Raw genomic sequence first — 26140 nt, 5'->3', positions numbered from 1 at the left:
TTATCGGACATCCCTACACACAATCTATTTCCGGGTGTTCATAAATGCAACTTTGCTCGCTCTAACAGTAATTTTTTGCCTCATAATATAGTCCCGTGTTGTTGTTATGGCTACCATCGCCAGAGCATATGTCAAGCTACCACCAACTTGCGACAGTAATTTGTCAAGACTTTGGCAGCAATAATGTTTCACTGTAAATAAATAAATGATAAATGGGTTATACTTGTATAGCGCTTTTCTACCTTCAAGGTACTCAAAGCGCTTTGACAGTATTTCCACATTCACCCATTCACACACACATTCACACACTGATGGCGGGAGCTGCCATGCAAGGCGCTAACCAGCAGCCACCAGGAGCAAGAGTGAAGTGTCTTGCCCAAGGACACAACGGACGTGATAGGCTGTATAACTTATGTAATTGAATACATTTTCATATTTTGACATTCATTAAATGATGTAACTGCTACAAAATTAGTCAATATCCGTAATTGCTATACAGTTAATGTGCTACATTGATAACGATAAATCTTTGAATACTCCGATTCTTGACAGCCATGCAAATGACCAATTTCTTCATAAAACCCATTGCATTACATTGACGTCTACCGGTTGACAGGGCGGTCTTGACTGCTATAAAATTGTGGGCGTGCTGATGAAATGGACCAACACATACGCTGCGGGGGCTGCAGATGTCTATGGTGGCTACTGGCTAACCTGTGACCGTGGCACTAGCGGTGTTATGAGGTCTGCATTGGTGTGATCGTCAGACTCTGCATGCTTCTGTCGGGACACTAATATCAGCGCTAAACACCTACTTTAGGTGGCTGGGACTGTGTTCATTTACCACTGAAATGAGGCACTGATGACTACGTATTTTTTCAGTTTGGTTACTACCGTTTACGTTGGCACCGTTGTCATAATTGAACCAGGTTTTCGTGCCCATCCCTCGTCATGACTGTTAGGAATATCCACATGTCCGCTATTTGGAAAAAAAATGTATTTGCGGGATTTTGTTCTATTCTTCACACAAAAATTATGCTTTTGTCATTGTAAACAGAGCTTTTTAAATTATCACTGGATAGGCTAAAGACTTTCTAAAACTATATGTGTACATAGGGCTATTGTAATTTTCGACACATTTGTTTAAACTAAATTGAACAGGACATTTAATGAAGTTATTGCCTAACTTTCACATATTTCCTTCAGTGCAACTTATAATACTCATTGGTTGATGATTTCAATTATAATGTACCAACAATGGCATAGGCATCAGACATCAGAATGTGCAACCAAGTCATCTTATTTTCATGCTTTTTAGTTGGCCAAAATGAGTCATAGAAAAGGGTCAACAAATGTTTTTTTTTGTTGTTGTTTTTTTTATGTAATTGGGCCTGAACGTAAAACCAGGTGGTAGGAATAAGATTTTAACATTTTTTATAATTGTGGATTAAGCCTTATAAGTTACTGTTCAATTGCTTGCTCTTTAAATGAATAAACTTTGTGCCAAATGTGTCAACGCCTTTACCAGTCTACAAAGAAAGTGCAACATTGCTAATGTATAACCGCTGGCTCTCGCAAGCGCGCACACTCACACATGCACAATGCCAGCTCAGATTTAGGTGAGCAGGTGTGAGGAAAGGCTATGGGGTCACTATCTAGCTCAGGTTGGACCTAGTAATTTAGCTGAACAGGGATTTGCTCCTCCCTGCTAAGACAGGCAACACAAAAGATCCAACTTGAAAGCGGAGCGAGAACAGAGGGGTACGGGCAGTTAAAGATGAAGGAGTTCAGTTGGCCCAAATGCCCACTTTGATTAGTCTTTACACCCTCTCTAATTGAGCATGCATGTGTGCTAGTGTTGAGTCCTTCACTCCAGTGGGTGCAGCACAGTTTGTATGTGTGTTAGGATGACTGCATGTTGAGTGTGTATTGGGTTGTTGTTTTTTCTCTTTTTTTCATGTAGTAAAAGTCCTCCCTCCCCTCTCACTCATTCCTCTCTCAAGACTGAATTTGCTTGTCTTCTCAGCATGAGTGTTTAATCTTTTCAGACCGTTGAATCGGCCCGTTGAATGAGTCCCCAGCTCCTTCTCTCTTGGAGCTCTGGAGATTATTCTAAAGCTCTAATCGTTGAGCAAACACAGCAGTGCTTTCCCATTCCTATTCTACACAGTATAGCATAACTTGAGTCTTTCACAATCTCTTGCCTATAACACGCTGTTGATGTGTTTTTGGTTTGTGCTGAAAAACAGACCTCCTGACACGTATCACAAAAATGAACCCAGCTGAATTATTTTAATTTGTTGTTTTTCTTTCAAGAGAATTGATGTGTAATTTAGATAGCATTATTTTTAACATGGTCCTCTGGAATCTTTTGTGCTTGTGGGTGTGTTTGTTTTTTTAATTAGATAGTCAGGGGGGAGAATCTGCCGGTCTCATACCGTGATGTCAATATACTTGGATTTGGAGCTTCGTCAATATTGTCTGGCCCTGCCGCTACTAACCTAAGCAGGCTGCTGGCATTTGGTGTAAAATACTGATTTGTCTGTTTTGTTTTCTCGCTGTCTTTGATGGCACCTACACAGCTTTTATTTACACCACTCTCCACTTGATTGCGTGTGGTATTTGCCAGCAGTGGCCTTTTTTTTGTCTACAGAAGTCATCCAAGCTTTTCACCTTCTAGTCATGTGTGCCAGTTGATGTGCATGCCATACTACTAGTTAGTGAATATAGGAATAATTAATTTTACAAATTTTGTCTCTACTGTGCAGAGAAAGCTGCTGGCCATCTACCTTCATAATGATGACAGTGTCCTCAGCAACGTCTTCTGTTCCCACATGATGTGTGCCGACTCCATTGTTTCCTTCCTGAGCCAGAACTTCATCACATGGGCCTGGGACGTCACTAAAGAAGCAAATAAAGCCAGGTACCAAAAGGACAGCAATTTGTATTGTTTTCCTACGTGTTTTTTCTCTTGCTCCTAGATCAGGGGCCGGCAACCCAAAATGTTGAAAGAGCCATATTGGACCAAAAATACAAAAAATTAATCTGTCTGGAGCCGCAAAAAGTTAAAAGCCTTATTTAAGTGTTATAATGAAGACAACACATTAAGTAAGTGTCTCAGAGGGTAAAGTAACTCCTGGAAATTACTGGCTTAAAACAGCCAAAGGTATAAATGTGTGTGCCCAAGTTAAAGGAAAGGACAGGCTGTCTTATTTTAATGGATTTTATACAATCTTTGCAAGCTGGGTAACGTTTGCTGTGGTCTGGAACAACATGGTAATGTTTGCTGTAACATGGCACACAATATTACATACAGAAAATGTGTCACGAGACAGAGACATGGAAATATAAATTAAATACACAGAGTAAATAAGTAAAGGAAATTAAATGAATTCAAACATACCTACAAACGAGGCATAATGATGCAATATATACACACAGCTAGCCTAAATAGCATGTTAGCATGGATTATTAGCACTCCACGCAAGTCAACAACATCAACAAAGCTCACCTTTGTGCATTCACGCACAGCATAAAACATTTGGTGGACAAAATGAGACAAAGAAGGAGTTTGAGTTTATTTCGAACATGCAAGCATACAACATGATACATCACAATTTCCAGTTTCTCTTTTCAACATGTTCGAAAAGGAGTAGGAAGAAGGAGAGCTTATTTAATCCTACCCCTTTTCTTTTACATAACAGTTTCTAAAACTTTTGTTCACTTCCTGTTCTCAATTTATTCACAATATACTCCATAAGTAATCACAATAAAAAATAAATAATAATTGGTGAAGTAAGTTACATTTCATATGATGAGATAAGTAAGATTATTTTGAGAGTGAAAGAATGAATGAATTAAATAAATTCAGCATTCTTCTTCTTTGTACTTTGTAAACACTTTAAGTTTTAAGAGTTTCTTGAAGTGGATCATATTAGTACATTGTTTGATTGCTTTGCTTAATCCATTCCATAATTTAATTCCACATACTGATATACTGAAGGTCTTAAGTGTTGTACGTGCATACAACTGTTTTAAATTACATTTCTCTCTAAGATTATATTTCTCCTCTTTTTTTTGTGAAAAATTGTTGTATATTCTTGGGTAGCAGATTGTAGTTTGCTTTGTGTATAATTTTAGCTGTTTGCAAATTCACTATGTCGTGGAATTTCAGTATCTTTGATTCAATAAATAAAGGATTTGTGTGTTCTCTATATCCAACATTATGTATTATTCTAACTGATCTTTTTTGTAACACCGTTAATGAATGAAGTGTACTTTTGTAATTATTTCCCCATATTTCTACACAGTAGCTCAGATATGGTAACACTAGTGAGCAGTAGAGAATATGAAGTGATTTTTGGTCTAGAACATGTTTTGCTTTATTCATTATTGACGTGTTTCTTGCTACTTTATGTTGTATATTTTTACGTGAGATTTCCAGTTCAATTTATCATCAATCATTATACCTAGAAATTTGGTTTCATTTACTCTTTCAATTTCTATTCCGTCTATTTGTATTTGTGTTTGACTTTCTCTTCTACTGTTACCAAATAGCATTATTTTAGTTTTACTGAGATTCAACGATAGTCTGTTTTTGTCAAACCATCTTTTTAATTTGTTAATTTCTTCTGTTATTATTTGTATTATCTTCTGTGTGTTCTCTCCTGAACAAAACGCTGTTGTATCATCCGCAAATAATACTAACTTTAAATCTTTTGTAACTTTACAAATGTCATTTATATAGAGATTGAATAATTTTGATCCTAGTATTGATCCCTGAGGTACACCACAGGATATATTTAGCGTTGTAGACGTGTGTCCGCCTAGCTTCACGTATTGTTTCCTGTTCGTTAGATAAGTTCTTCTCCAGTTTAAGACTAACCCTCTGATGCCATATCGTTCTAGTTTTTTGATTAAAATATTGTGATTAATTGTGTCAAATGCTTTAGTTAGATCCATAAAAACCGCTGCCGCACAATTTTTACTATCTATTGCATTGGTAATTTCTTCTGTAATTTCAATTAAAGCCATTGAAGTTGAAACATTAGCTCTGTATCCATATTGGTTCTCTTCAAGTATTCTATTTTTATTTATGAAACTCTCTAATCTGTTATTGAACAGTTTTTCAATGATTTTAGAAAATTGTGGAAGTAAAGAAACAGGTCTATAGTTTGTAAATTGATGTTTGTCTCCAGTCTTATAAATTGGTGCAACTTTAGCTATTTTCATTTTGTTTGGAAATGTACCTGTTTGAAATGATAGGTTACTAATATACATTAATGGTCCTGAGATCTCTTCAATAACCTTTTTTATCGTTTCCATATCAGTTCTGTTACAATCAGTTGAAGTCTTAGATTTACATTTTTTCACGATTGTAACTATTTCCTCCTGTGTCACATTACTGAGGAACATGGAGTTGGGATTTCGCTCTATGGTATCATTATAGTCCTCAATTGAAACTAGGTCTGGAATCCTTTCTTCCAATTTTGGTCCAATATTTACAAAATTATTATTGAAGCTTTCAACTACTTCTTTTATGTTGTCATTTTTTTTATTTCCGTCTAATAAGTATTGAGTGGCGTAGAACACGTCTTTCTGTGGCAGCGTCAGAGAAAAATGTACATGTAAACCAACGAGTTCAAGGACCGCCAAAATGAGTAGGACAAAACGGAGCTGGCCAAATACTCTCATCAGTGAAGAATAAGTACAAACATATTAAACAGTGGGCTTTCTAACAATTAGGAAGGTTTGTATTATTTTTGTCCTCCTACAGAAACATTATTAAAACAACAAATATATTTTTCCCCCACCTTTTTCCATTTTTTAAAAGGCTCCAGAGAGCCACTAGGGCGGTGCTAAAGAGCCGCATGCGACTCAAGAGCCGCGGGTTGCTGACCCCCGTCCTAGATAGTGAAATGGACTGTCACGTTTTGGGAAATCGCTTATAACAATAAAATGTGTTACATTTTAGCTGAACATCTGTAATTTTGTTGGCTGCCAATAAGTGGGAATACCTTTACTATGCGTTATCCAGTAACTGGTGGTATGCTGACAAACTAAGATTTCAGCATTAATACAGTACTGATGGGTAATTAAGTATTTTTTGTCTACTCTTCAAGTGTTTCTACCTTAAATATCTTGTTTGTAGTAGGTCTTATACATACTGTAGGACTTAATAGAACTTATCACCCCAGCCCCTACAAAAATGCCTTAATTTTGAACAGAACCTTGTTTGACATTAAACTATTTTTGCCCAAATATATTAACTTCTGTGGTGTACTACGCCAGTCCATTTGTTCACATGTTGTAATATTTTGAGTCCACCAGTCTTCCCTTTTACAATTGTCTCCTTGAAGCGCTGATGTTGCATCTAACAAAATGGAATGTGTTTGCATGGTGAGGCCACTGAGTGGACAAGCTTGTACAAAGCTCTCTGAGTGAAGGCCATTAACGGAAAACGATTTGAAGTAGGTCTGTGCAATAAAACTTTACAAATATGTATAGCAAAATAACTATTCTTCAATAGAAATATGAATCACTTTTGATATAATTCGATATAATTAATGTGTCCATGTTTTAACCGATATAAAAATAGTCTGCTAAAGATGTTAGCAACAACACCACCAGCGCACACACAAAAATAAAATAATTTAGTGAACAGGAGGTCTCACTTGGGTGAGTTAAGCTTGTGACGTGGGATAGGCTGCTGTGTTTCTCAACAAAGTGTAATTTCCAGCTACTGGCTTTGATACCAATTATGGATTTGTTTAGTCATTGTTTTATTATGTTACCATAGATTTTGATGTTTTGAGTAGGTTCTTATGTTAACTTTCACCTATACCGGCCTGTTTTAGGTATCAAACACTCACTAGGTCCTTTTGCAGTGCCTGATCAAGCCGAGATTTTCCCACCCACTTTATGCGTCACTGTTCTGTATGAGGTCTGAGTCGTGAATATTCTCCCAAGTACCATAATTTTACAGTACAACAACACCTGTGCCTATCGTGAATGCCATGATTGCAAGACAGGGTTGTGAAAATATACACTTCTTTTTCTACTATTATGTGGAAAGTATTGTTGCCGCAAACATGTATTTTCTATGCCACACAAGACACTGGTACTGATGTCGTCATACTGTATCTGATTCTAGAATGTCGGCTTAAAAGCACTAGGGGCTTATTGTGGGATACTGTTAAGAGGTCCACCTACGTAAAGCTCAGTGAGGGTGTCTACGAGTGTCCCGTAACGCCGCTATACGCAAGCTGAAAAAAATAATAAGCAAATCAAAGTTTTAATGTTTGTGTGAATTGGGAGATCTGCGTCATTCATTACATGACGCATAGTTACGCAATAGTTATGACGTATGTATGTATAGTTACACATTAGTTTTATATTTATGTCCCTCTACTTTTATATATGCTTTCTGAAATGTAGTCTTCTGTTTATGTTGTTCTGTATGATTTCATATATTGAGCAGTTCAGAAGGACATGCAGGTGTAACAGCTAGTATGGTTCACATTTGTCCTCATTTTCAATCTTCAATATCCCACTGGCCTGACGTTTTCCCTCTCCAGAGAACCCTCTGAGTTAAGCCTGCCCTCTGGTAGGAACACTTTAGAAAGACTTCACACCCTGACCTCACCCCTCCCTTATTTCTTTTGAGATAAGTCCCTTCATCCTTCATTCCGCTCTCCATTCTCTCTCCCCATTGGCCTCCTTTGCTTTTTTCCCCAGCTGAGTTTTTTATTGCAAATTAAAGGCAGGGAACATCTGGAGCTTTTAATAGCACACAGCCAGTCATACCCTTGCTGCTACCGCATGCATGCACATATGTACACTCTCATGCTCACTTTCACATCCACGGCGCCTCAATATTCTCACGCTCCCAAGTTGATCCACAGTGACTGCAGATTGGCATGTCTCACACAGTTGAGCTGTGTATGTGTGTGTGACAAACCTGCTGATTTTGGAATGCCTCTTTTGCTTCACTCTGTATTCTCTCAGGCTGCACAGTTCAAGGATCCATTTTGCAAAAGTGCAGTTTCACTGATCGGATGCCAGTTGACTGATGGGCTGCCGGTGTATTTGTCACCCATAGGAAATTAATCAGTATATTATCGATAGCTTGTACAAGTGCTGCAGTGTCCTGGCACATGGCAAATGTTGACACTTATTGTATCATTGGATCAACACAATGAAATCTTTATTGTAGCTTGCATACATTAGTTCATTAAAATACATTAGTTCACTCTATCATTACTTTTGTCATAGTTTCTTACCGCTTCCCATACCTGCAGACAGTCAGATAACAGCATTTTGTCTCTGTATAAAATGACAACTTGAGCTATCTTTACTAAGTAAATGAGTGACTCTTTATTTAATTTTTTATACAGAGATTTAAAAACACAAACCCATTAACCCCACTTACTTGACTTATGCTCTTAACATCTTCCTTGCTGAAACCATAAATTGTCTAGACCAGGGGTCGGCAACCTTTACCACTCAAAGAGCCATTTTGACCAGTTTCACAAATTAAAGAAAACATTGGGAGCCACAAAACTCTTTTGAAATTTAAAATGAAATAACACAGCATACAAAGTCTTTTTTTGCTTTGTGCTACGTATAAACCAGGGGTCTCAGACACGCGGCCGGCACCTTAATATGAAAATTCAATGTTAGTGCGGCCTGCGAGTTTTATATGAATGGCGCTTGACAGTTACATACTTGCCAACCCTCCCGATTTTTACAGGAGACTCCCGAATTTCAGACCAACTATTCTCTCGAACGTCTGCTGATTTTCCCCCAAACAACAATAATAAGGGCACAGCATTTAACGCCCTCTACAACCTGTAGAATCAGCGTGCCGGCCCAGCCACATGTTGAATGCAGTTCCTGCTTGCACACGTAAGTAACAGCAAGGCATACTTGGTCAACAGCCACACAGGTTACACTGACGGTAGCTGTATAAAACAACTTTTAACACTGTTACAAATATGCGCCACACTGTGAACCCACACCAAACAAGAATGACAAACACATTTCGGGAGAACATCTGCACCGTAACACAACATAAACACAACAGAACAAATACCCAGAATCACATGCAGCCCTAACTCTTCTGGGCTACATTATACACCGCCGCTACCACCAAACCCCCCCCCCCCCCCCCCCCCCCTCCCGTGCGGCCACCGTCAGTGTAACCTGTGTGGCTGTTGACCAAGTATGCCTTGCTGTCACTTACATGTGCAAGCAGAAGCTGCATACAACGTGTGGCTGGGCTGGCACGCTGTTTGTACAGGTTGTAGGGGGCGTTAAATGCTGTGCCATCACAGCACGCCCTTATTAATATTGTTAGGGTGAAAATCGGAGAAAATTTGCCCCGGGAGATTTCTGGGAGAGGCACTGAAATCCGGAGGTCTCCCGGGAAAATCGGGAGGGTTGGCAAGTATGCAGCTGAGCCGCATTGGAGTGGTCAAAGAGCCGCATGCAGCTCCGGAGCCGCGGGTTGCCGACCCCTGGTCTAGACAGAGAACAAACTTGTCGTTTTCAATTTAAAACATATCCATGTTCCTTCGGAAACAATATGCTTACGCCACTGTGAGCCGTCGGAGCATCCGGTTCCCATACCAATTCTACTACGGGTGGCTGTCAGATATTTTCCTCGCATTATTACTACTGTACCAGCCAGAGTCGTCAGCTGCTCAGTGAAGCACATGGCATGTCAAACCTGTCTATGCAAATGATCACACATCAAATTGAAGGCAAGAAACGCAAGGTGACATTGCAGCGAAACATTAACCATTTTACCTGTCTGTATATGCAGCTAGAGACAGAGAGATTTGACAAATTGGAAGCTGCCGAACATATTTGTCATCAGAGCTAAGGCTTGAACTTGCATTGCAGGTATCTCCTGCCCTCAAGGTTTCACAATGTTTGGTACAGTCTAAGCTACATTCTTCATCATATTAGCTTATGGCTGATTGAAACTTTGCACAGTCATTCAATATACAGACAAAAGTTGTTTGTTGTTGAGTTTGGTGTGGAAGAACCTGAGCCCTGTCCTCGACCTTGTCACACTTTAGGATGAACTCCAACAGTAAATCTTCCACATGCCCCAAAAATCTATATTTCTGCCACTTTTTCTTCTTGTGGGCGTAACATATTACATATCTCATTTTCATCTTGTTTAGTTTTGATGATGATTTACTGTGTCTTGATTTGGAGATTAGTTTAGATTAGATTCAACTTTATAGTCATTACATTTGTACAGAACAATCCAACAAAATGCAGTTTAGCATCTATCTAGAGTGCAATAAAGCAATTATTAGATAATATTTACAACACTGATAAATAGATATGCGTCTATATGAGGTTGTATAAAAGCTGCTATTGTTAATATTTACAATAATTACATATATTTCATTGACTTATTGCGTTTAATGTGTTTTAAAGGCCTACTGAAATGAATTTTTTTTATTTAAACGGGAATAGCAGATCCATTCTATGTGTCATACTTGATCATTTCGCGATATTGCCATATTTTTGCTGAAAGGATTTAGTAGAGAAAATCGACGATAAAGTTCGCAACTTTTGCTCGCTGATTAAAAAAAGCCTTGCCTGTACCGGAAGTAGCGTGACGTCACAGGAGCTAGTATTCCTCACAATTCCCCGTTGTTTACAATGGAGCGAGAGATTCGGAGCGACAAAGCGACGATTACCCCATTAATTTGAGCGAGGATGAAAGATTCGTAGATGAGGAACGTTACAGTGAAGGACTGGAGAGGCAGTGATGGACGTATCTTTTTTCGCTCTGACCGTAACTTAGGTACAAGCTGGCTCATTGGACTCCACACTCTCTCCTTTTTCTATTGTGGATCACGGATTTGTATTTTAAACCACCTCGGATACTATATCCTCTTGAAAATGAGAGTCGAGCACGCGAAATGGACATTTAAAGTGACTTTTATCTCCACGACAATACATCGGTGACACACTTAGCTACTGAGCTAACGTGATAGCATCGTTCTCAAATGAAGATAGAAACAAAAGAAATAAATCCCTGACTGGAAGGATAGACGGAAGATCAACAATACTATTAAACCATGTACATGTAACTACACGGTTAAAAATTCTCAGCCTGGTAAGGCTTAACAATGCTGTTGCTAATGACGCTAGGCTAATTTAGCAACTTAGCAACCGGACCTCACAGAACTATGATAAAAACATTAGCGCTCCACCTACGCCAGCCAGCCCTCATCTGCTCATCAACAGCCGTGCTCACCTGCATTCCAGCGATCGACGGCGCGACGAAGGACTTTATCCGTGGGTTTGGCGGCAAGCATCGGCTAGGCGTAGTAAGTAGTCCTTGTTGTGTTGCTGTAAGTATTGTACTTAGCCGCTAATACACCGATCGATCCCACCTACAACGTTCTTCTTTGCAGCCTCCATTGTTCATTAAACAAATTGCAAAAGATTCACCAACACAGCTGTCCAGAATACTGTGGAATTTTGTCGAAGAAAACAAGAGGTTTTTATATCGGGTCAGATGGGGTACAACCACTTCCGTGGATTTTGTGACGTCACGCGCATAAATCATATCCAAAGGAGTTTTTCAACCGGAAGTGTGGCGGGAATTTTAAAATTGCACTTTATAAGTTAACCCGGCCGTATTGGCATGTGTTTCAATGTTAAGATTTCATCATTGATATATAAACTATCAGACTGCGTGGTCGGTAGTAGTGGGTTTCAGTAGGCCTTTAACAGAGTGCAAGCTGAGGAGCATTACGGCTCTGTGAAAGAAACCGTTGCCTGTGGCGGCGGCCAGTGGGCAGGAGGCTAAAATGCCTGTGTGCAGGATGAGAGAAGTCCTTCACAATGCTAAGTGCCCTGCGCAGAGAGCGCTCTGAATGTTCTCAAGGGCAGTGAGTGAAGTCCTGATTATGCGATGGGCTGTTTTCACCATCTCGCTGCAGTGATTCACGCTCCGCCACAGTACAATTCCCATACCAGGTTGAGATGCAGTTTGTTAAAATGCTTTCTATCACAGAGCAATAGAAGTGCATCATCACAGCATGGGACATGTGATTCTTCTTCAGTCCTCAAGAAGAAAAGGCACGGGTGGGCCTTCTTGACAAGGCTGGAGGTGTTGATGGTCCAGGACAAATCCTCTGATATATTGGTTCCTAAGAATTTAAATATGGGAACCATCTTCACTGCCGTTCCATTGATGTAAATGAGGTTTTGATCTCCTTCTTTAATTTTCCTGAAATCGACATTTAGTTCCTTCGTTTTGTTGGTGTTAAGGTGCAGGTTGTTGTCAGTATACCAGATGGACAGATGGTGGATCCCCTCTCTGTAGGCAGTTTCATTCTTGCTGTGAATGAGGCCGAACAGTGTGGTGTCGTCTGCAAACTTGATGATGGAATTGGTGAGGGAGACTGGTCTGCAGTCGCATGTGAAGAGGGAGTAGAGAAAATGCCTTAAAATACAGCCCTGTGGGACACCAGTGTTGATTTGGACAGTGGTGGATCTATAGTTGTCTACTTGAACGTGCTGTTGTTGTTATCCGGATGTGTGATAGGGCCAGGGAGATGGCATCCTCTGTGCTCCTGTTTTCACAGTAGGCAAGCTGGTGGGGGTCCAGGCCTGGTGGAATAGAAGCCTTCAATCGTGTCAGGAGATGGCTTACAAAAACAGGTTTGCTTGTGTTCAATGGGAGATTTTAGATTGAGTTACCCTTCAAGTTAGTGTCCATTGTTCACTGGTCTTTCATTACAGGTTAGAGTTTCTTCACAGGCTATTGGTGTGATCTGCCCTGGCTGTGGTCTAAACAGGGAAAAGTGTCTGAACAAAATGATCAGCAGGATTTAGGTACCTGTCTTTTTTCAACGCCAAATGCAGGTCACTCGAGTATATTGTTTTTGGACATTTTGTGTGAATCACAATCCCAATCAATCTCAGAAAGTGCTTCCCAATCAAATAGTCTATCAGTCATATTTTATATAACAGTTGAGCACAATTATTACTTAATTAACTTAGTCCCCAACCTTTTTGAGTGTCCTCCTATCCCCCACAGACACAAACTCCTCCAACTGCATGCCAATAGTTTGGCAAGCTTTCAGGATCAGTTTCTCAAGTCAACTTATGTCCATTTTGCTGATGCTTCTCCCCCAGCAAACCACTGCAAATTACAGGGCACTAATTACCACAGACTAGTGGAAGATCTCCAATAGCTTGTTGCACACATTTAAGGACCTGAGCTTCTTCAGGAAGTACTCTGCTCATGTCCTTCTTGTATACGGCTTTATTGTTGTCCTTCCAGTCCAGTTCAGCCAGGGCGGCGTGGCTCGGTTGGTAGAGCGACCGTGCTAGCAACTTGAGGGTCCCAGGTTGGATCCCCGCTTCTGCCATTCTAGTCACCGCCGTTGTGTCCTTGGGCAAGACACTTTAGCCACCTGCTCCTTGTGCCACCCACACTGGTTTAAATGTAGCTTAAAAATGTTGATAATGGGTTTCACTATGTAAAGCGCTTCAAAGTCTCTAGAGAAAAGCACTATATAAATATAATTCACTTCACTTCAGTCTGCTGTTCAAGTGGACTCCCAGGTACTTATATTGCTTCACTACTGCCACCTCCTGACCCTGGATGGTAATGGGCTCCACTGGGTTCCTCTTCTTCCTGAAGTCAATGACCAGCTTTTTGGTCTTGTCCACATTCAGGGGCAGATGGTTAGCCAGAGACCACTCCACAAAGTCAGCGATCTATGTCCTGTACTCATGCACTAAATTAATCGGATTCCTCAAATAGTTCGGCTCTAAATAAGCATTCTACAACCCATAGAAACACCCAAATCAGATCGTTTGCCGTTTTTGAAAAGTTGGACTAACACACCTGGATTATGCGATTGGAAACCAGATCTCTCGAGGGCACTGGAGGGGACCCTTTGTTTCGCGCATGCGCCAGTGTCAACGCGCGGGATATAACCAGGAAGCAGATACCATTCAATAAAATTGTAAGCAACAATTGTTATGAAGATGGACTGTTTATTTGCTCAACAAATTACCAGAACAGAACATTTTCAAGTGCATTGACGGTAGAAAAAAATAAACAGATTTATTGAATAATTTTAATTCGGACTCCCGAACGAAATAGGAATGACATGGAAGAGAATGAAGCAGGCATGTGTATTACAAGGCAAATCATAAAGCATACACAAACATCTTCATGCTGCATTTGTGCACCCCCAACTGATTAACAATAACTCTATATTCCACACAACTGTTAAGATCCTCTAGAACAATACGACCAGGGCACAAACAGTCTTTTCCTTCGGATTTAAAACTCCCTCTATCAATCCACAGAGCCTTACGAATTAACTGTGAGATATTCAAAAGTTTTCTTTGCATGTTTCTCCATCCAAAAAATCCTTAAAAAAAACCTCTCCCGCCGGTCTTTCTTTGCTTCGGAACTGCATCCGTTCCGATACATTCTTGGTAGTGTCATGTTCACAGCGCAGTCTAAGATCATTTCTTGATGCTGTCTGATATTTAGCATCAGCATAGCCATTTGAGATGTAATATTTGTAATCTGTGCCAATATTACAGCGGACATCACGTACCACAGAGCAAGGCTGGTAACTTGTAAGGAGGCCACTGTGACGTGATAGGTCAACCGGAAAAGTAATATATTTATCCGCACTAAAAGGAAATAAGCGCCCTCCAGTGTACGGGAGGGACACGGCGTATGATCAACAGTCGCATTAGAGAGAGTACATGGACACTTGGGCTTCACACATAGCTGCGAAAATACAAAAACACAAACTATTTGAGAAATCAGGATTTAGTGCATGGAAACGTAATGAGTGATCATTTTCATGCCCTTCCACACATACCGAGTATTATTCTGCTGCACTCCCTTCTGTGTCCAGGATTACGCCACCTTTCTTCTTACCGCTTAGGAGTGCGTCTCTATCCTCCCCTGACATTGTAAAGACACGCGTATAGCCAAATCTCCATAAAGCAAATTATACTGCTCACGACGTACTCTCTCTGAGTTAGAATGAGCCTGCACAATTCATCCATTTTATTTGCCGAAGGCCGCACATCTCCCGTGAGGACAGAAGGAACAGCAGGCTTGAATTTCCTTTCCCGCTCCTTCATCTGCACTTTCGCCGTAATTCCACGGGAATGTCCGGCCACGCTCCACACAGTGCGGGGCCATGGAGAGCGCAAGTAGCTGCTTGCGTGTGTAAACAAAGGGCCGGCCGCTCAACTAAGCGCAGCCAAGTGTGTGTGTGTGTGTGTGTGTGTGTGTGTGTGTGTGTGTGTGTGTGTGTGTGTGTGTGTGTGTGTGTGTGTGTGTGTGTGTGTGTGTGTGTGTGTGTGTGTGTGTGTGTGTGTGTGTGTGTGTGTGTGTGTGTGTGTTATATATACATGTGTACATATATATATGTGAATATACATGTGTATACAGTCGTGGTCAAAAGTTTACATACACTTGTAAAGAACATAATGTCTTGGCTGTCTTGAGTTTCCAATAATTTCTACAACTCTTATTTGTTTTGTGATAGAGTGATTGGAGCACATACTTGTTGGTCACAAAAAACATTCATGAAGTTTGGTTCTTTTATGAATTTATTATGGGTCTACTGAAAATGTAACCAAATCTGCTGGGCCAAAAGTATACATACAGCAATGTTAATATTTGGTTACATGTCGCTTGGCAAGTTTCACTGCAATAAGGCGCTTTTGGTAGCCATCCACAAGCTTCTGGTTGAATTTTTGACCACTCCTCTTGACAAAATTGGTGCAGTTCAGCTACATTTGTTGGTTTTCTGACATGGACTTGTTTCTTCAATATTGTCCACACATTTAAGTCAGGACTTTGAGAAGGCCATTCTAAAACCTTCATTCTAGCCTTTACCACTTTTGACGTGTGTTTGGGGTCATTGTCCTGTTGGAACACCCAACTGCGCCCAAGACCCAACCTCCGGGCTGATGATTTTAGGTTGTCCTGAAGAATTTGGAGGTAATCCTTCTTTTTTATTGTCCCATTTACTCTCTATAAAGCACCAGTTAAATTGGCAGCAAAACAGCCCCAGAGCATAATACTACCACCACCATGCTTGACGGTAGGAATGCTGTTCCTGGGATTAAAGGCCTCACCTTTTCTCCTCCAAACATATTGCTGGGTATTGTGGCCAAACTGCTCAATTTTTGTTTCATCTGACCACAGAACTTTCCTCCAGAAGAAAGAACGTTATGTTATCTTTGTCCATGTGATCAGCAGCAAACTTTAGACGAGCCTTAAGGTGTCGCTTCTTGAGCAATCTCAGTCCATGGCGATGCAAAACATGCTTGACTGTGGACACTGACTCCTGTGTTCCAGCAACTTCCAATTCATTGCAGACCTGCTTTTTGGTGGTTCTCGGTTGACTCTTCATCATCCTGACCAATTTTCTCTCAGCAGTAGGTGATAGCTGCGTTTTCTTCCTGATCGTGGCAGTGTCAAAACTGTGCCATGCACTTTATACTTAGGAACAATTGTCTGCACAGTTGCTCTTGGGACCTTAAGCTGCTTTGAAATGGCTCCAAGTGACTTTCCTGACTTGTTCATGTCAATGATTCATTTTTTTCAGATCTGTGCTGAATTCCTTTGACTTTCCCATTGTTGCATTTGTAACCGAGTCTAATGACTGCATCACATGAACCTTATTTAAATGGGTTCAGAGACGTCAACAAGTGTCGTCAATCATAATCACTCACATGAAGTTAAGAGGCCATGCCATGAAGCTAATCTGATTTGATTGTAACTTTTCTACATCACCAAAATTGATAATGTAAGTTGCTATATGTATACTTTTGACCCAGCAGATTTGGTCACATTTTCAGTAGACTCATAATACATTCATAAAACAACCAAACTTCATGAATGTTTTTGTGACAAACAAGTACGTGCTCCAATCACTCTATCACAAAAAAATAAGAGTTGTAGAAAGTATTGGAAACTCAAGACAGCCATGACATTATGTCCTTCACAAGTGTATGTAAACTTTTGACCACGACTGTATGTATGTATATGTTTGTGTATGTATGTATGTGTATATATATATATTACGGCTGTGAATCTTTGGGTGTCCCACGATTCGATTCAATATCGATTCTTGGGGTCACGATTCAATTCAAAATCGATTTTTATTTTTCAATTCAACACGATTCTCGATTCAAAAACGATTTTTTTCCCAATTCAAAACAATTCTCTATTCATTCAATACATAGGATTTCAGCAGGATCTACCCCAGTCTGCTGACATGCAAGTAGTCGATTTTTGTAAAAAGCTTTTATAATTGTAATGGACAATGTTTTATCAACTGATTGCAATAATGTAAACTTGTTTTAACTATTAAATGAACCAAAAATATTACTTATTTTATCTTCGTGAAAATAGTGTACACAGTGTGTTGTCAAGCTTATGAGATGCGATGCAAGTGTAAGCCACTGTGACACTATTGTTTTTTTTATAAATGTCTAATGATAATGTCAATGAGGGATTTTTAATCACTGCTATGTTGAAATTGTAACTAATATTGATACTGTTGTTGATAATATTCATTTTTGTTTCACTACTTTTGGTTTGTTCTGTGTCGTGTTTGTGTCTCCTCTCAATTGCTCTGTTTATTGCAGTTCTGAGTGTTGCTGGGTCGGGTTTGGTTTTGGAATTGGATTGCATTGTTATGGTATTGCTTTGTATTGTTTTGTTGGATTGATTAAAACAAAAAAAACAAAATTTTTTAAATGTTTTTAATTAATAAATAAAAACAAAATAAATGATAAGGATGAATGGGTTATACTTGTATAGAGCTTTTCTACCTTCAAGGTACTCAAAGCGCTTTGACAGTATTTCCACATTCACCCATTCACACACACATTCACACACTGATGGCGGGAGCTGCCATGCAAGGCGCTAACCAGCAGCCATCAGGAGCGAAGTGTCTTGCCCAAAGACACAACGGACGTAACTAGGATGGTAGAAGGTGGGGATTGAACCCCAGTAACCAGAAACCCTCCGATTGCTGGCACGGCCACTCTACCAACTTCGCCACGCCATCACGATTTTTTAAAAATGAGAATCGATTCTGAATCGCACAACGTGAGAAGCGCGATTCAATTTTGAATCGATTTTTTCCCACACCCCTTATATATATATATATATATATATATATATATATATATATATATATATATATATATATATATATATATATATATATAATATAAAAATGTATGTATGTGTATATATACTGTATGAATGTAACAGTGTGAATTTTTACAGTTTTTAATTTTCGTTTTAGTTAGTCTTTTAACGAAAACGTATCTTAGTTTTAGTCATATTTTAGATATCTAAATTAATTTAGTTGTAGCCTAATGTTATTCGACTAAATTCCTCAACATTTTAGTCGACAAAAATTCAAAGTACATTTTGTCGACTAAATATCAAGTATAACGGACAACGCATCTTTGAAGATGTCTTAAAACCACTTTTATAATGGTTATAGCGGAACAATTTTAAAAACTAAATTCACAACAAGACCTGCACTCTTTTACTATTTTAATAAATACATTTTACAGTAACTTTACTGTGTGTTATAATTTTTGCTGAAATTAAGCATTGTTTTCAAATGTTGAATAATATATGACTAATATGGCCATATGAATAAAGTAGTTTTACTGTATTTTGTAAAACTACAGTGACTGTGCACAATTGACATCTTGGTCACTGTCCCGTCTAAATATGCCAACATGTTGTCAAGTTGTACAATTAATATCTGAACAGTGTGCCGAGGACATCAATTATAGTGCACTGTACACGTATCTTGTTATTTGATTGACGGGCACGCTTGCCTAATGTGTACAACAAAAGTAGTGGTTGAGTAAGCAGTCTTGCACCTGCTCTACCGATTTAAATAGTAACAGTAATTCACAGTACTGTATGAGCCATTTGGAAATATTACCTTCAGCCTACTTACTGTTGCATTGATATCCTAATGATTAGCCTGCAGATTGCACTTCAAGTTGGTTGTATTTTTACCAGAGAAAATGGAGCCTTAGAGTTTACAGCGTGTAGCGTTGTCTGCCGTGGCAGAAGTGAAGTGTGTCTAAATGTCTTTTCCTTCTTCCTGGTGTTGAAGACATATTGTAATGATGTGTGTAACAATAAAATGTAAATTTTACAATATGATAATTTCATATCACTTTTCTTGTGACAAAAAATATCACAGGTTAACATTAATATCACGGTATTGTTGAATGTACTCAAAAGGTTTTGTAAACATAACTGAAATAGACACACAGTTAGAAAACCCACTATGTTGCATGTCTAGTGTTTCTTATGTTTAATTTAAGTGTTTTATTCTTAGTGTTTACCTGTTTTATAGCTAAACTTTTCTTGTTGTACTGTAAATATTGGTTTATACTGTAGCACTTTGCGATGTATTTAAATGAAAAGGGCATGATAATTAAAGTCTTATTATAATTATGAATTACTTCTGCCGTGGGTAGTCCTATTCTATTCAGCTGTACTTGAACGCACCATAAAACACCTCTGTGTCTTTTCCTCTGAGGAAAGATCGATCATCATAATTCCATTCTCAGAGAGCACAGCTTGTAGGTTCAAAGTGCACAACTGAATAGCTTAGTTGCTCTGACAGTAATGTGTTTATAGAAGTTTAGATTGGGGTATGTTGTTTTTAACGAGGAAAGACGTATGTCTCTTGTTTTCATGTTAGCATTTAAAGGGCAACTGCACTTTTTTAGGAATGTTGCCTATTGTTCACAATCATTATGAGAGACAAGACGACAAAAGTATGTTGTTGGTTTTTTTTGCATTCTAACATGTAAAAATCGGCTTGTTCTAGCTAGCTAGCAATGCAGCTAATGGGAGCAATCAATTCTACCGCTAAGTCACTTGAAAAATGTGATTGATTGATTGATTGAAACTTTTATTAGTAGATTGCACAGTACAGTACATATTCCGTACTATTGACCACTAAATGGTAACACCCGAATAAGTTTTTCAACTTGTTTAAGTCGGGGTCCACGTTAATCAATTCATGGTACAAATATATACTATCAGCATAATACAGTCATCCCACAAGTTAATCATCAGAGTATATACATTGAATTATTTACATTATTTACAATCCGGGGGGTGGGATGCGGAGGGGGTTTGGGCGGGGGGGTTAGGTTGGGTTGCTATCAGCATACTTCAGTCATCAACAATTACTGTATATCATCTGAGAAATGGACATTGTAACAGTGTAGTTCTCACTTCGTAGGATATGTACAGCAAGCGGTGAACATAGTGAGCTCAGGAAGCATAAGAACAAGTATATACATTTGATTATTTACAATCCGGGGATGGGGTTAGGCTAGGGTTGTAGCTGCCTGGAGGTGTTCTTTTAGTGCGGTTTTGAAGGAGGATAGAGATGCACTTTCTTTTACACCTGTTGGGAGTGCATTCCATATTGATGTGGCATAGAAGGAGAATGAGTTAAGACCTTTGTTAGATCGGAATCTGGGTTTGACGTGGTTTGTGGAGCTCCCTCTGGTATGGTTATGGCGGTCATTTACGTTAAGGAAGTAGTTTGACATGTACTTCGGTATCAGGGAGGTGTAGCGAACTTTGTAGACAAGGTTCAGTGAAAGTTGTTTTACTCGGTCCTCCACCCTGAGCCAGCCCACTTCTCCAAAGTGGGCTGGCTTGATTTGAGGGTTTTGGAGGTACTGGGGTACCAGGAGGTGCATGCGTAGTCGAAAAAAGGGTTGAATGAGTTTCCGCTAGAATCTTCATGGTGCTTTTGTTGACCAGAGAGGAGATTCTGTAGCAAAATCTTGTTCGTTGGTTGACCTTTTTGATTACCTTGGTTGCCATTTTATCACAGGAAAGATTAGCCTCTAAAATGAACCCTGGTAGGTGACCTCATCTTTCCTGGTGTCACCCACTTTAATAGTGACGTCACTGACTTTCTTAAGGTTGATTTGGGACCCAAATAGGATGGATTCCGTTTTACCTATGTGTATGGATAGCGTATTGTCAGCGAGCCAGGTGCAAATCCTACAGAGTTCGGCGCTGAGGATTTTTTTCCACCTGTGATTTGTCCTTGCCGGATACCAGCAGGGCCGAGTCATCCGCAAACAGGAACAATTCACAGTCGCATGCTGACGACATGTCGTTTACGTATATTAGGAACAGTAAAGGCCCTAATATACTGCCTTGGGGGACTCCACAGCTTACTGAGAGGGGGGGGACAGGGTGCCGTCACCTCTACCACCTGTTTCTTCCCCTCCAAGTAAGATTGCATCCAGCTCGATGAGGTTTTATCAAATCCGATTGCTTTAAGCTTATCCAACAGTGGTTTACGTGGTTAACGGTGTCAAAGGCCTTCTGAAGGTCCAGATGACCATGCCGCAGTATTTGCCCGCGTCCACCTCATGTTTCATGTGGTCGGTCAGATAGAGAAGGCATGTGTCAGTGGAGTGGTTAGTTCTGAAGCCGGATTGGAATTTGTACATGAGTTTCTTTAGTGGCAAGGTATCTATCGACCTGTTCATAAACTATTTTTTCCATTACTTTCGAAATGGAACTGAGAATAGAAACAGGTCAGTAGTTACCAGGTTCTAATTTGCTTCCTTTTTTTTAAAAAGGGGAGTTACTCTTGCTATCTTGAAATATTTTGGTACTTGGCCTTGTTTAATTGAGAGGTTTATTATGTGTGATGATTGGGGCAATGGTGGTGGCAGAGTCCCTGAGGAATCTGGAGGGGATATTGTCATTATTTTGGTGGAGCGCGCTCAATTTTTTGAGCACCTCGTCAGCTGAGACCATTTCTAATTTGAAAACGTTGTTGAATACTCCTATTAGGCTTTAATGTGTTCCACACCAAAGCGGCCAGAGTGGTGGGACAGCTTGTTAACTAGTGTTGTGGCTATGCTGGTGAAAAAGATGTTAAATTTGCTTGCTACACAGTTTGTCTGTAACGAGGGAGTCGTCCTCCTTGATGTAGATGTTGGTGAGTCTGGTTTTAAGTTTCTGGCTGCAGCCAGGAAGCTGGTTATTGAGGATTTTCCAGAGCTCAAGTGGCTTATTTGTGTTTTCATTTATTTTGTCGTTAATGTATTTTTTTTTAAGGATTTAGTCAGGTTGTCTGCCTTATTTCTTAATTTATTGCATTGCTTTTTGAGTGTTTTAAGGAGTGATTTGAGGTTATTACTGGGTTGTTTATCTACTTCGGTTTTGCACTTTTGGTATTCGGGGTATTTTCTGTCTCTGTCTTTTATGGCAGCTAATAGGTCACGATTCCTCCATGGTTCAGAGCGGGCTTTGATCCTGACTGTTCTCACGGGAGCCATATCATTTAGTATCGCTAGGAACGCTGTTTTGAAGCGATCCCAAGCATCATTGACCTGGTTGCTCGTGAGCCCAGGGGACCAGTCTCACTCACCCAGTTTGAGGTTGAAATTATCACTGGAGTATGTTTTAAGGGATCTGGATTGGGCTGTTATGTGGCCTTTGGCTTTGGGTTTAGCTATTTTGCGGGTGCAGAAGGTTAGATAGTGGTCGCTAAGACCACAGATCATGACCCCACTATTTTTTATGTTAGTCCGGTCTGATGTGAGAATGAGATCTATGGTTGATTGGGGGGAATCACACACCCTTGTGGGTATGTTATTAGCTGGGTGAGACCGTGCAGATTACAAAGCTGGCTGTAAAATTTGAAGACAGGCGCATCTCTGCGTTGAATATCTGTGTTCAGATCTCCAGTTATAATTTTGTCCACGTTGTCTACCTCAGCTTAGCACTCCTCGAGAGCACCATAGAAATCACTCTGATTAGGGGGTCTATCAGTACCGGCTAAGCGTTTGTGAATTTGATTTCCGCCCACACAGACTCAAGGGCATTATGATCAGTGCGAGTTATGTATTTTATATCCTGGTGAATATACATACAAACACCCCCACCATGTTTATTCCTGTCCTTTATGATAACTGAGAAGTTTTATATCTCTATCTCTATAATATATATATATTGTGTATATGTGTGTGTCTAAATGTCTACATGTCTGCCTGTAGTGATCACATACGACCAACCTCAAACCTAATGTGACGTCATAACAAAATAAATACCAAATTGACAAAACTATTTTAAATAGCTGCAACATAATGGCACTTTAACTTTAACTCTAAGTAGATAGGATCTTTGATCCAAGACACAACTTATATTTAACTAAAATGTTATTTTCTTTGTGCTCGACAAAAGAAAAGTATTGAGAATGTCGCCATGTTAACAAACTCGACTTTTGGCTTCGCCATGATGTCTTGTTAGTTGTTATGAGAGTAGCGTATGTGTGTGTGTGTGTGTGTGTGTGTGTGTGTGTGTGTGTGTGTGTGTGTGTGTGTGTGTGTGTGTGTGTGGCCCTTTAAGATATGACAGCATGAGTGGTGAGTGACGTCAGTGAGTGAGTGGGCGAGAGAGGTGAGGGAGCGGCGACAGTGAGTGCGTGTAGGTGCTCTAGCTTGGTGGATGGCTGCGTGCAATAAAGTCACAAAGTTGCAACAAACCGTCATTCACCCTCAGCTGTAAAGACCCTCTTCCGGGTAAAGTGAAGGTTGTTAGACCCGAAGTACGGCTCTGGAGGAACGTCTCCCCTGCGGGGAGGCGTGCTTTCTGTGGGTGGGGGAAAGCACGCCTCTTCTTTTCCACTGGAGCGCTCCAATAAAACACACTCAGATCTTCAGTTTCTAGCCGATACTACATAAAAATAACGTAAAATAACGCAGTAACGCATCATGCAGTGACGGTAACTGAGTTACTGTATATAAAAAAATAACGCGTTAGATTACTAGTTACCGCCGAAACTAACGGCGTTACAGTAACGCGTTACTTAGTAACGCGTTAGTCCCAACACTGTATATATATATATGTATGTATATATATATATATATATATATGTATATATATATATATATATATATATATATATATATATATATATATATATATATACATATATATATATATATATATATACATATATATATATATATATATATATATATATATATATATATACATATATATACAGTATATACATATATATACATATATGTATGTATATATATATATATATATATACACATTAGGGCTGGGAATCTTTGGGTGTCCCACGATTCGATTCAGAATCGATTGTTGGGGTCACGATTCGATTCAAAGTCGATTTTTTTTCAATTCAACACGATTCTCTATTTATTTATTTATTTTTATTTTTTTTAAATGAAAACAATACACAACAATACCATAATAATGCAATACAATTTCAAAACCAAACCCAATTTTGGAGTTCTGAACCTGTGATTTCTTGCAGTGTTAAGTGGTAATATTTCACATTTGTACCAATTGACTTTATACCCTGATAAACAGCCATATTCAGTGATGACATTATTGATATGGTGTAGAGCGGAGTTAACATGTGACAGGTAGGGAATTATGTCGTCACAATACATCGATAGCTTATTATACTGAGAGCCAATTTTTATAACATGAATATTATTTTCACTTCTTATTTTTGCAGCTAAGGGTTCAATAACCAAATTAAATAATAATCCAGATGCAGGACATCCCTGTTTTACTCCTCTTTTTAACAAAAAAGGTTCTGAAATATGATTATTGGTTTTGACTGATGCCATGGGCCTTGTATAAAGCATCTTAATCCATTGTATAAAATTATCTCCAAATCCAAATTTACGTAATGTGCAAAACATAAATGACCAGTTTATGTGGTGGAATGCCTTCTCCGCATCAACAGTACATACTGCTGTGGGATAAGGGAGACTTCTAGCATAGTAAATAACATTAAACAATTTCCTTGTATTGTCCGAAGATTGTCGACCTTCCATGAAGCCAGTTTGGTCAGTATGAATTAATTTTCCTATATCATTTGATAATCGTGTGGCTAAGATTTTTGCCAAGATTCAAAAGGATTCTCTATTCATTCAATACATAGGATTTCAGCAGGATCTACCCCAGTCTGCTGACATGCAAGCAGAGTAGTAGATTTTTGTAAAAAACTTTCATAATTGTAAAGGACAATGTTTTATCAACTGATTGCAATAATGTACATTTGTTTTAACTATTAAATGAACCAAAAATATGACTTATTTTATCTTTGTGAAAATATTGGACACAGTGTGTTGTCAAGCTTATGAGATGCGATGCAAGTATAAGCCACTGTGACACTATTGTTCTTTTTAAAAAATGTTTTATAAATGTCTAATGATAATGTCAATGAGGGATTTTTAATCACTGCTATGTTGAAATTGTAACTATTTTATAAAAAAAAAAATTTTTTAAATAGATTTTTTTAAAATGAGAATCGATTCTGAATCGCACAACGTGAGAATCGCGATTCGAATTCGAATCGATTTTTTCCCACACCCCTAATACGCATATATGTATGTATGTATATATATATATATATATAAATATATATACATATATATATATACACATATATGTTACATATGTAAATATATATACAGTATATATATTATGTATATATGTCTATATATATGTATATGTGTGTGTATATATACTGTATATGTATGTATGTATTAATGTATATGTATGTATATATTTATATGTATATGTGTGTGTGTCTAAATGTCTATATGTCTGCCTGTAGTGATGGCATACGACCAACCTCAAACCTAATGTGACGTCATAATAAAATAAATACCATTATTTTCAAAATGGGAATGCATGAATAAAATAATAATTTCAAACAAACATGTGATTACTATGTTACACTTGAAGCACTAAATTATAAAAACCGTGTTTGTGTTTGAAAAGTAGCAGGAAGAAGCATTAGCTTATTAATTCCTACCCCTTCTCTGTTTAGTATCTAGTAGTACTATAGGTTATCTTACATCCTGTGTTCCTTTTTTTCTTATTATTTTTGTTACTCTCAATCAAAAACAACAATCACCAACAAACAAAAAAACACAACTGATTGTGTGAAAATAAACTTGTATATGCATTACATTTCATGTAATTATATACAAAAATAATTACAAACAAGTTTCT

At 38.8% G+C, this 26140-nt stretch overlaps 1 protein-coding gene across 1 annotated transcript in view; it reads left to right on the top strand.

Annotated features, from left to right (window-relative positions):
- Window positions 1–26140, top strand: part of faf1 (Fas (TNFRSF6) associated factor 1) — a 223865-nt gene that overhangs the window by 148406 nt on the left and 49319 nt on the right. The window contains exon 13 of the mRNA XM_062038546.1: window positions 2769–2923. Within this exon, the coding sequence (XP_061894530.1) occupies window positions 2769–2923 (155 nt within the window). The remainder of the gene's footprint in view (window positions 1–2768; window positions 2924–26140) is intronic.

Source organism: Entelurus aequoreus, linkage group LG27, assembly GCF_033978785.1.
Source record: "Entelurus aequoreus isolate RoL-2023_Sb linkage group LG27, RoL_Eaeq_v1.1, whole genome shotgun sequence".
In the NCBI taxonomy this organism is placed as follows: Eukaryota; Metazoa; Chordata; class Actinopteri; order Syngnathiformes; family Syngnathidae; genus Entelurus; species Entelurus aequoreus.
The sequence above is the reverse complement of the archived record's forward strand: the minus strand, read 5'-3'. Positions and strand labels throughout refer to the sequence as shown.